Raw genomic sequence first — 13,004 nt, 5'->3', positions numbered from 1 at the left:
GTTTGCACAACCTAATCACACCTAATGGTTTTCCTCTTGATAATGAGTTCCTCAAGGCCTTGGGGCATAGCCGGGGATGAAAACTAGAAAAAACAACAGGGTTTAATGATGAAAATGGTCGCACTCTAATAGAACAATTGGGCTCATAAGGAAACACGAGAAATCAAAGGGGAAGAGACAAGAGAGGAGCTGCAGACGAGCAGACAGAGTGATGCTGGTTTCTGAAATGGGCTACATGGACTGACAGACAACAGAGTGCGGGATCTATTACATCCTTCTGGTTAACCTTCTTTAAGTTGGATGATGGCCAATGGTATTATGAATGCTTTTATTGTGTCTCCCAGGATGTCTGGTGGCTGGTGGCGGTCTGAAGGCTAACAAAACACGAGAGAGAGACGGTCCTGAACTCTGTAATAACAGTATGGTTTCGCTATAAAACTTGCTCTTATGAAAGGTATACACTGTGCCATTGAGGGCAGATGAAGGACGGACGATGGGAAAGGCACGCGGTGACTTCGCCGCAACGGGATCTCATGTTGTTCTGTGTTCAATCATAGGGCTTGTTGTGGTTTAACTTATCCACCTGATGTTGCGGGCTTTATATTTGAGCCGCAAACAGCATGGGCCGTCAAATAACCGGATGGGAGTCACGCTTAGTTTTGGTTGTTGACCCATGGGGAGAAGAAATCTGAAGACAACACAAGGGTTTTTTTTGTCACACCTTGGGTCTTTCAGATGAAATTCATTAAAAAGCCAGCGATAGAAAGACACTGGATTATTTTATTTCATTTTTTTTTTAATCTGACCTACTGCTGTCCGACGTGATGGGACAACAAGGGCCAGCCAAGACTGCAGAAAGGAAAGTTTGGGATCATTGGAGGGGAGCGGGGGGCTCTGGCAACCTGCAGTCTGGAATCAGAAGTGGCAAGGAGGCCAAAAAAGCTGTGTCTGATAAAAAACAAAAAAGGATTCCAAGATGATTGTCTGGCAGAGAACGCGGACTGGAAGGTAAGTAGAAGACCAGACCAGAGGAAAGGTTTGTTGAGTTTTACGAAAGAGGACACAAAGGTCAGGCGCTCGTGCTGGAGTGGCTGTATGGGCTAAAATCCGTGGACTGTGATGATAATAAAATAAATAAAGACAGGCAACCACTGGACAATCAAAACATGTCCACCAATAATAATGAATTTTAGTAAATCATTTTTAAAATATATATTCATTTGGACCCCATAATTCAAATCCATCAATCCCATATTTGGTTGCCATCAAAACCTAAGCCATATTGTTTTGGCTGTTGTGCTGTATGCTCACTCCCTTTCAGTTTCATCGGTCATCTATTCTTGTAGCTCTCATTTCTTCAAAAGAATCTCCAGGGGAACCTTTGCTGTAAAGCCTGTTTGCTGGGGAAAAGGGGGCTAAATTCAACCCCATGAACTCTGCATCACCTTCCGCTCAGCCTCAATACCCTCTGGGTGTGATCATCAGCAGCCGGCCATACCTTGCTACTAATGAGAGAGCCGCTGCTCGAGTTAGAGAAATACATAAACAGTAAGACTAGAACCTGCAAGATGTGCCAGTGCGGGGGCCAACATGGAGATGAAGGTAGCGGGTTTACCTTCTTCAGGACCAACATAGAGCCAGTAGTGATGCAACGAAGCATTAACACATAATAACAGTGTTGTGATTGAGATGCTTGTGACTGCTGGGGCATGGAAACTATTTCGGCCTGAGTGTGCTGCAAGGAAAAGGTGCAGGAAGTCAAAAGGGGAATGAGTATGTCAAGTATTTGGACAGCAGTGTTTATGTGCGCTCACCTAGATATTAGTTGGGCTTTTGTATTATGAAACTGGTGCCATACCTGTAATTATAACCTGAGTCACCAAACCACCACGTGACACATTTGGTGGAAGATGACGATTATCATGACGTCTTTAACACCTTTCTTGCAGGAACATGGGCGTTCATTGCTGAGACGAAGCGAACAAGAGTGCTAAAACCTCACCTCTGCTGTACTCGCAAAGCAACAACTCGATCAAAGCTTTGAAACTCAAAAACAAGTGAAAAATTGCCCAACATTTTCAGCGAGCAGTACCAAGACAAGACCCCTGTAGATTGAAATAAGAAAGATGCTGATGAACACAAGGCAACTGTCTTCTCTCGTTGGGTGGGTTCAACACATTCATGCTCCCAAGGCATAAAATATTGTCAGTTCTCAAGGGAACTTTTGCTGTGATGCTGTAGTCAGCTGCCTGCTTTGCAAGTTGAAATACGTCCAAACGTCTGCAGTGTTTGCAGACATCAAGGGCAGTGTGTCACATAAAGGATGGCGGGCTCTTGGGGTTGCACTCCAATAGCTCAGGCTTTTTAAATCTGACGATCAAGTGAGAACCTCTGTCCTCAAGAGAACATCCCACAGCTGTTTCACCTTATCCAATACATTACTATTACTATTGAGCCTGAGCCTGAGCCTGAGCCTGAGCCTGAGCCTGAGCCTGAGCCGACATGCAATGCACACAAAATGACACAAGATGGGCAATTTTTAATACATAAAAAAACAGGCTTGAGTGTTCGTAGCTCTCAATTTCTATGTGACTAAATCAGGCACCAATTTTCTCTATTACAATATGGTGCACTATTACTTTTTTTCTTCAAAGCTAGCAGACCAATGATTCAAAAACTGTGAGAACCAAGTCCAAATCTATGGCACTTGACAAACATTATTTCTCCCACCAAATTGAGAGCGACAAGGGAAAACAAACTGGAGCAGCCTGCGCGAAGGGTCCGATGTGTTTTGACACAATGTCACTTAACTGCAAAAGTGTAACGGCGACAATAAACTTCTGCCCACCGCTGTGTTGACTGGTGTGTTTAGAGGTATAAATAAAAGTGTAGTGGAAACACATGCTGCCGTTCCTCACACCAGATGTGGGCCATGGAAAAACGAAATACGAAGTGAGAAGGGGGCCTCCTGGACAATAAAATACCATTACATCCAATCATATCTGGTGTGAAAGTGTGTCATTTAAATTTACCACATGGCGCTGGCAAGCTCAAAACGAAGCTCTGGATGGCATCACAAAATGAAAATAACTTTTATGATGAAGCAAAAATACAACCGTACTGTACGGTGTAACGGTATAAACACTAAAAACATTTTAGATTGACATTAAAACATATCATTCATTTAACAGCTTGTCTTGTCTGAAATTACTCTGGAATGTTATTTGGGTTGTAAAGTGTGGGCATCAGAAACTCAACGTTCTGACGATAGAAGACTGATAGACTTAAAATCTTGAGGTTTCCAGTGTCACTATAGCACTGCAGCACAACTAGAGACTGAAAATCCAAAACATTCTTATTGACTTGTCCATGACTGTACATGCTTATTACAATGATCTGGAGTGTGAGTTGTTGCAGTGCATTATGGGACTTGAAGTACGAATGGTGGGAAAATGATTGACAGGCATTGTTGAATCATGGAGTGCCCATGTATATCTATGACTTCATGATGTAAGAGGACCCACAAATGGTCTGCACTACACAGAGAACCATCCTAAGACAGTAGTTTAGGGGCTCTAGAAATAACCTTCAAGCCCAAGGCCCAAGCTGCCTTTTCACCTGTTTTATGAAATCACTTCTGATTGCAACCAATAAAAAACGCCTTTTCCAGACAATCATACTTTAAAGTTTCCCTTGGATCAAGTTTCTCTTTGTGTTTTTTTAACCCCGGTCTTGACCCCTGAGTTGTAACGAAGGAGTACGCTGAAGAAAAAAGGAAAATTGCAGACCATTATTACGATAATTACGGTAAGCAGGAGGGATTGCAAGGGAAGCTGCCAACTAATGTAACACAGACGGCCCTGTGATGAGTCGGCTCAGCTTCGTTCGTCCTCTCTGTTTGTTTAATGTTGAAGTTTCACCTCGCCGATGTTTTTGTGTGTGTGTTTGATTCCATACTGCCCACACCAGGCCATCTCAGTGGAAGATTTATGGCCATTACACCCTGTATGCTGTCTACGACATGAACATACACAAAGAGACACTTGTGTACGCAAAGGTAATCCCTGCTGGGATTGTTGGTGTTTTTCCTGAAGTAATCCAGAGCAAAGAAAACAGCACTTTCACATGTCACAATTCATTTCCAAAATGTGCGAAGAAAGGCGGCCACATCGGAGCACGAGACCTGCTGCTCCACAATGCCCACATTCAGTCCAGCGGAGTGCAGAGAGGAAAAGAGCGAGGATGTGTGTCCGTGTTAATGATTACACATGATGGAGAAAAGAAATTTTGTTTAAGAGGGCCGTGAGATTAGCAGCTTGGAAATGTCTCAGATGTGGCTTTTGGAGGACACAGTGTCCGTGTTTTCACATTCGCAACTCAGCAGGCTGTAGGGCAGCACTGCAACTAGAGAGACTAATAAAGATTTTATAGACCAGCACAGATTTAGCTTTTTTTCCACTTTATGATTTGGTGAGATATTTAAGCTACAGTCTAAATTATAGTGTTTCACACAACTATCCAAAAGTTCTCATGAGGATAAAGCCTGTTAGCTTGAGAAAAGCCAGACAATGGAGCAAAAAAAAAAAATCTAAAACATTGTATCTGACGACATAAGATGTGACTAGTGAGGGCGCTCAGATTTTCGAAGCACGCAGACACGTCATTCAACACATTGGAGCACATGTTGCACCTTCCGTAGTGTATCCCGAAGCCTAGGGCCGTAAGAAGAAGCAAGACAGAGGTTGGTGTTAGTCTTACCCTTAGAAATTGACACAGTCTCAAATATTATCTTGAAAACTCTTGGAAAAACTAACCACACAAAGTCAACAAATAGCAGAGAACGTGTTCAAAAACTGAACAAAAAACAAACCATCGCATCATCAAGTTAATATTCAGAGTACCTTGAGAGCATGACTTCTGACTGACTTCACCATCAACACGGGACATAAAAGTCCACTTGAAAATAGTTTGGGAGCGAGAATGGATTACCTCAGTGTAGCATGATCAGAGTGACACAATAAAAAAGCATTTGGTTTTCCACCAGAACCTTTTTAAAAAATAGCAATCCACAAGGCAACTATATATCATTGGAATGAGTGGCTCACTTCTATTTCAACTCGTCTTCATATGAACAAAAGTTTCTTGGCATTCACGTACGTCTCACACACAAAACAGCACTCGACTCAAGCCGTGGGTTTTTCGGAGGCCAATTTAGCTATGGCCATTAACGCAATAGCTGTATGCAATATTAGCTACTGGCTAAAGACTGTTTCATGGCATGAATTTATATCTGCGTGTTCATATTTATGAGTTCACATCTCCAGACTGGTTGTGACTGTGCAAGCCACATGACTCTCTGGCTACGAGTGCAAGTCATCAAGTCGTAACCATGGTTCATCTCTTAACTCATGGAATCTTTACAAAGTTAAAAAGAAATGTTTTTATTCTGCTGAATTCCAGCAGAAGTCTCGCAGCAGTTATTAATCATTTAATAAAAAGTGTATTTTTGGCTGTACCCTATTTGTGGACAAATGAGGCCCTACAATGTACTTTGCTTGGCCCTCGTACCCTGGCCGATTGGCTCCACTGCGTTTATTTAAAGGGTGAGAAGTGCTGATATGATCTTAAATTTCCAAAAACAAGCTAGAATTGATTTGTAGGAAAGCAGATCAGCCAAACAAAATCATGTATCAAGCATATTCAAAGAGAAAAGTGATCCGTATCAAACATCTGGTTCTGTGGATGGGGACCGATCATTTTGGATTCAAACCCTGTGAAATGCACCCTTACACTGTGTGTGTGGCGGTGTGTAAATCACGTGCTTTTAAGCCAAACCAAACAAGTCTAACAATGTGTCTGAACATCAGGACCACTCCAGCAGCTTCAAGAATTAAACCTGTATGTCGCAAATCCACGCCAGACATGATGATTCTGGCATTAACCTGCACTGAAAAATCAATAAATACAAACTCAACAACGATGCAACATGCCACATAATAACTAGTTTCAAACAGAACCCCTGCCACCATCGTCTTTATTGCGAGAGAACAAAACGCCGCCGTGACACAGATGAGAACGCTCATTCTGGCGACTGCCAATTATCGTGTTTGTCACAAATCAAACTGATCACAACCATTTTCTGACCGGCCACAATTATCAGCTCCATTTATTAAATAAAGAAACTGGCCTGACATCAATCTCGCATTTGGCACTCGGACAGTGGTAATATCAGCGCAGCAGATTCAAATTGCTTTTTGTGGCGCAATGATGAGAAGACCATCTGATTCAATCTAGTTGACGTGGTGGCCAGATCCAAAAGTAGTAGAGCTGTATTGATTGGTGCGAGCGTTCGTCCAGCCGGGATGCAAGACACGAGGAGTTTGGCCAACTGGATGGCAGAGAGCATGCAGTTTAGATTTTCCATTCAGTTGAATTCCATTAGGAGTAATGAGAAAACCAATTGTCGCTGGAGCTCCAGAGCATGAACGAAACAGACATCAGGGAGGAGGGATCTGACACGACGCCTGGCTACACGAGAGAGGAACTGACGGGACAATGACGGACAGTGTGTCAAATTTAAGCATCCCATTATTGACTTAGACACTTTGATTGTTAATCCAGAGACCTCAACTGGATCAACTTAGTAAAGAGAAAAGGCAGATTTCCATTTTATATTGAATCAGACATTAGTATTCCTCATTTCATTAGGCATTTTTTAGATTTTCATCCAGATATTCCTGAAGATTTTACCTTTTACAACAATAGAGAAATGCACCTCCAGTTGCCCCCTTTCTCAGAAGACTATCAGCCCAAGTGTGATGGACGACCACTCCATCAACCCCAACATCAACCACACATTTAGAAAAAATACCCTTATTTGGCTGCTTATTTTAACATCTTACTCCTTCTATCGTGACCCAAAGTCCCTGAACATTAATGAGTATAGTGAGGAAAAATAATCTGGAATTTTATAGAGGTTCCCCTTCTGACCAAGCCAAAGCAAACTCACTACCGCCGGTCAAAATCGAATTTTATGCCTCATTACTCAATGAATGGATGGTGCAATTGTTTAACAATTAGATGATTTTTATTTCGAGACAGGCCACACCACAGTGAGTGTGTGCTACGGTCAGGGTGAAGGTGTCCTTGCCACAACCATGTTTAATGAGTGAAATGTTTGTTAGAATCAACAATCTACATGATAGTAGCCTTTATAAGATGGTTTTTCGCCCATTCTCTGCTAGACTTTCACCGCTGAACGTCAAGTATATCACCAAACATCAAAAAGGAATAAATGAATAAAATAAAAACATAAAAAATATCAGGTGAAAATACATTTTCTGCTGCTTGTTCCAGGTATGCCAAGAAAAACAATGTTTTTTTCTGCATGTCGCTATGTAGCCACTCCAAGAAACACACAGAAACAAACAAAAGTAGTTTAGATTAAAATCTCTAATAGTGATTCACCTTGTACTTTTGCCTTCAGTTGGCGGGCAACCGTTAAACACAACAATGAGAGATGTTTTATCCACTTGGAAAGCTTTTAACATGGTTTATTTTCTGACTTATGGGTCAAAATGAGGAAGCAAATCCATTTTTTAATATAACAGGACAATGTTGTGGCCATCCACTTTCTTCAGTTCGACTTTTTGTTCGCCTATTCTCAGGCAGTACTGCTTCGTCCAGTGTTTCCCATGTCTCCCCAGGACTCCTTCCAGTCACACATACAGAAAACGGCTCACCAGGGAGGTGTTTAGGGAGAACCTGCGAAAGCCGCCTCAACGGGTTCAATAGGGAGAGGCAACGGTTCCAGAAACAGAGAAACAAATTTCTATCACTAGCATCGAAAACTAAACAAGTGTATCAGTCAACCACAAAGCCTGTCTTCTGGCTCAGCTGTCTTTACCACCTTCTCATGACTGAAGACGCAGTACGGATCGGTCCTGCTACACTGGCTGGCCACAAAATGAATATTCTGTTGTATCTTACCTTCAGTTACTGCATACATTTAATAATTCTGATCTGATAATTGTCTGACCCCCGTGTGAGACCTTCTCCAACACATCCAAAATATTGACAATTGGGCTCAGGTCTGGACTGTGGAAAAATGATGGTTTGTGCTCCACTCTTTCACAATTCCAGCCTGTTCAATTCTGGCATTGTCTTCTCGGAATAGGCCTGTCATATCCATCGATGGGAAAACTTGGTCGTTCAGGTGATCATTAGTGAGTCGCTTGGACCCAAACCTCAACCCAACAGGAGACTCATAACTATTTGCTTAGTTCAATCTGGGTGGCAAGTTTTTTTGGCCAAAGTAAATGTTATGTAATGTTTTGAATTAGATCAGCAGGTTCAGACTGAAATGTCGATGAATACATTTTCTGTCATTTAAATCAAGCGTCCAAAAATGCAATCACAGTTGGAGAGAAAAACCACGGGACTTTTTAAAACTCGGACAAAGAATAGAGATATCAAACTGCGAGCAGGGGTTAAAAGTGGAAGTCAAGAAAACCGAAAAGGAAATTAGACATAGCAGTGCCAGCGGTAACAATGAAGTTTGAGCACTGTAGAATGGACATGACACGCAGAGTACAGGGCACTTCCAAATCCACTTGGTTCAGATGTGATAGAGAATCTCACATAATGAGAGTTTGTAGTAAAATGTACCGGCTTCAGCAAGGATCTCTGCTGGGCTCGCAGTTCAAGTGGCCGGCTCATTATTCTCAGTTTCTCTTTAATGATGGATGGAATGACAATACTTGGCGTGTCAGCCAGCCAGAGGTGGAGGGGTAATGACAGAAACTCAACATTTACCGGCATATTAGAGCCACGCAGAGCCGAAAGCAACGTGAAATGAGCTTTTGAGTTCAGCACTCAGTCCAAGGGGAAGAAAGTTGGCGAATCACAAAAGCAAATGAGTCCCAGCACGAATGTTGCTTAAGATATAAATCTTATTGTAGTACGCGGATACAAAAAGAACATCTATATCTTACACAAAATCAAAATATAGAGTAAGAACTTTATTGTATGGAATCTGGAGTATCACCTTAGGGATCTTCCAAGCAGTCCATTTAGCTGAGAAATTGAGATGTGACCACTAGCAAACCAGGATATGGTCAGGTCAGTCTACTGGGAGTGGTGGAGTTGGTCCCTCACTTCCTGCAGAAAGGGGTGTGATATTTTTCTCAAGGCAACTCAGAGCACTTTTAGGATATTTCTAATTGATGATCCTCAAATATCGTGATAATTGATTGTGCAACATTGCATCGATATTTTGCAGAAAAATCGCTTGACTGTGTGTTGTCTTGATATTTTAAGTTGTCTATATTGATATTTAATGCATGGATACTAGATGCTGCATTTGAGGCTTGTTTAATACGTTTTATCAGAGCTATTTTGTATATTAAGGGAGCAATTCATTCCATCGATGGACTGTGAAATCTAACTGAAAGTCTACCTGGACTCAATCTACAACAACACTGAGTGCGTCCTCAGCTTCACAGAATCTGACCTTATCTTGACCCAAACACATAATAAACCTTTCAGACTATAAACGAAAGGCGAGCCACAGTCCAGAACGAAAACATACAATTCTCACTTTCTATCATGGCACACGGATACACAGTGTCACACGTTGTAAACGTCAGTTTAAGATATCTTTGGGAGCCAACACGGGAACCAACTTGTGTAATGGAACAACACCAACAAGATGATTAAGGTCATCCATTGTGGTTTCACAGACTCCGGACCAATAACAGACTCAGATGAGATCAACACAGGAAATGCCCCTAACGGTGCCGGCGAAGAGCGAGAATTCCTACCAGCCACATTAAAACACTGAGCAGCTCCGTGGAACATGCACAAGTCAGAAACCCCAACGCGGTTTAGGTGTGTGCCACTTTCTCCAGGGTGTGGTAAGAGAAGTGCACCGGACTGGAGCCAAGACGGAGGTTAGGGTGAAAACCGCAACTTGAAAATAGAGCCAGCTGGGGCCAAAACATGTCCGGTCTAGATCAAACAGAGGCGGGGCCACGACACACAACAAAGTGCAGTGATGACAGAACGGGGTCTTCGACAGGCCATTCAGGGTTTAGGCAGAGGAGTATTTGAGTGTCACAGAGGTCAGTGGTGAGAACTCACGACAGTGGAAACATTCGAAAGCACGGGAGCACATGGCAAAAGCGTGCCTGCAAACCAAAGGCGCCCCAATTAGGTTTGAAGGGTTTGCAGAGGCCCGGAAACCAAATATGACTGAACAGCTTACAACAAGGGAATGCATGGAATGACTCTGAAAGGAGGGAGCAGATAGACATTCTGGATGGTAAACCCTGAGAAAATGATCGGGTCAGTCCGCCACTAAAGAGTTCAGGCCTTGGACTGAGAGCTGGATCGCTGACACGACGCCCGTGGAGATCTGACACGCGGCGCGCGTTACTGTGACAGAGTCGGACAGATGAGACACTCAGACTAGACAGACTGAAAATACTTGACCGAGAGCAGGGTAATTGTGGTGGAGCTGGGACAACTGGAAGGTTGTGGGCTGCACTCTGACATGCAAGAATGCTAACAGTATGTTATTGATGGGACAGTACATTTTAATCCATAAAACAAAGACGAAATTAAAATGTTCATTAAAATTATTCAAAAAAAAAATTAAAAAAAAAAAACACTTAAACATGTTTAACTAAAGAAAAACTGTGATCAAATTGTGTACGGGAGACAGCACAGCCCACATTACACACAATCCAGATACTATTTTATTGAATAAGCTTAAAGATACCGTCAAGATTTGTTCAATGAAAAATAACCTTAAGTCGATGGGGTTTAAAACACTTCACTACAGCTACACTGCGTTTAGACTGACTGGATCAGCACGCTAATAGCTACACCCAAGCCCTGTGGTATACTTTTTTGAGGATAAACTGAAACAAAAAGGAGAAGCAGAATGATTGCTCAAAAATGGAAGCGTATGCTTGGCTTCTTTTTCTGCAGTAGTTGATACCTCAAATTATTTTAACAATTCTGTGATAGTTTTTTTTTTTTTTAAGGAAAAGGAGACTTACAAGAGGCTCCTTGTTCTTGACCAGCCGTATGATCTTTACAGAGTCCTCCTCCTCGTCCAGATCGTCTGGCAGCGGAGGTAGTTCAGGGTCGAAGTTCTTCCGGGCAACTGTGTCATGGACTTCTAGAAGGCTCTGGAAGAAAACAAAATCTGTTTCACTTAAAAACAAAGCACAAGCCAAGCAAATCGAAAGGAGAAACATTTTTATTTATTTATTTTTATGAACTGGCCTTTCAACAAAAATGCAACTTTTCAGATTTCAATAATTGGCCCGCAGATATCGCTAGAAATCAACCTGCAACTACGACCTACATGGCGTGTTGCGTCACTCAACGATATATCATGAACACCGTATTGACACTGTCCAGGAAAACGGGCAGGGCACATGCCACATACTTGAGCAGCAGGGTTTAAGTAATGCAGTTCTCAGAGGCCTTAGATATGTCACACATTCGCAAGTGAACATAAAGATATGAGCAGCAGACAAGAATGATGCTATTGAGACATTTTTTCAAAAAATATTTAACGACTCCATGTCCTAAGCTAAGAAAGAGCTGGACGTGTGCTTCTGTTTCCGTCAGCGTGGGGAGAAGAAGTGAGAACATCTTCTCGACCACTTGCCAGAAAAGAGACAAGACGGGAGGGATGGTGAGAAGAGGAGGCCGTGAGTTTTATGACACGGGAGCTCGCAGCAGCGTTCAACACGCTGCTAACTGGAAGCAGATGAGAGGAGGGGATGGCGCTGGGGGTTTGTGGCTGGGTTCCATTGAGGCGAGTTGACCACGGCACAATTTAGTGATAAGTTTGAGACCACCTAAGTCTCAAAGTTAAAGTGGGGGTTCAAGCACAGGTCAAAACCAACTCTGCAGGTCGGTAACAGTTGAAAAGGTAATCAACGGCAGCAGAGTAAAACAAGTCCTTAGAGAAGAATCACAGAAGATTTCCCTCCCATCTTCTGCCCTGACCAGGCTCTGGAGATGGCTTATATCTTCACCTTAGAAAGCCTTCAAGGAAAGTGCTGACTTTTTAAGAGATTTATAAAGATCACTTCATAAGATCGCTTTTCTTTCATTAGAAAGAGGAAAATGCATTTTTGATCAACTAATTTTCACACAAAAATTTATCATTTATCTTTTTTTTTTTTTAAATGATAAGAAGTGCAGGGTTTCTAGCGGGTTCCCCGCAGCTAACGATTTTGCGTCAGGAATGAACTTCAAAGGTCAGACAGCACAACACGAGGGGGAAAAAAATGAATCACATTACTAGTTGCAAATAAAATGAACAAATGTCCTGAAATCACATTTGAAGTTGCATTATGTCCGTGAAGGCGCAATAACAGCATTATGTAAGAATGCTTGACATCATTGATCCTATTGATAAATGATGGGGGGGGGCGTGGTTTAGGGGCCGCTACGTATTCCCATCACTTGAACTTGAGAGTTGCAAGCCACGGAACAGGAAGAAGCAATGCCAGCGTTGGCTATAAAAGCTTATACAACAAAGCAGCCAAAGCAGAAGACAGATTCTCACCATAGGGAGAGCGGATTGCATCAAAACAGAAACAAGCCCAAACGGTCTCTTCTGAAATGAAGCGGATTTATGAAATCTAAACTGATCTTATGGGTTGTCTCCATGTGACGCTGGATAGGAGATAACAAACGACGACCCATCAGTTAACTGATGCAAGTGGATAGCCTTCTGCTAACTGCAGCTTCAGACCATTGCTGTGGTTTTAAGTATGCAGTTTGAGGGGTGTAGGACTTTAAACGCAGTATTGGTGTCATTGAATCAGTACAGAAAGCTGCACACGGTACAAGGCTGTTCAATGAGACCCTTACCCATGTGGATGAAAGATGAGTTACCTACTGCACCTTTAATGTGGCTCTTTGGGAGACTTAATTCCCCACCATTTTCCAAAGGGAATCTCAAGTTAACACCCTTT

At 42.4% G+C, this 13,004-nt stretch overlaps 1 protein-coding gene across 5 annotated transcripts in view; it reads right to left on the bottom strand.

The window, feature by feature from the left end:
* The window catches only part of mpp7a (MAGUK p55 scaffold protein 7a), a 112,943-nt gene that overhangs the window by 44,065 nt on the left and 55,874 nt on the right, over positions 1-13,004 (bottom strand). For all 5 annotated transcript variants that reach the window (XM_053858353.1, XM_053858355.1, XM_053858357.1 and 2 more), the window contains one exon: positions 11,064-11,195. In XM_053858353.1, coding sequence (XP_053714328.1) covers positions 11,064-11,195 — 132 coding nt within the window. The remainder of the gene's footprint in view (positions 1-11,063; positions 11,196-13,004) is intronic.

The sequence above is a fragment of the Synchiropus splendidus genome, chromosome 3 (assembly GCF_027744825.2).
Source record: "Synchiropus splendidus isolate RoL2022-P1 chromosome 3, RoL_Sspl_1.0, whole genome shotgun sequence".
NCBI lineage: Eukaryota > Metazoa > Chordata > Actinopteri > Syngnathiformes > Callionymidae > Synchiropus > Synchiropus splendidus.
The sequence above is the reverse complement of the archived record's forward strand: the minus strand, read 5'-3'. Positions and strand labels throughout refer to the sequence as shown.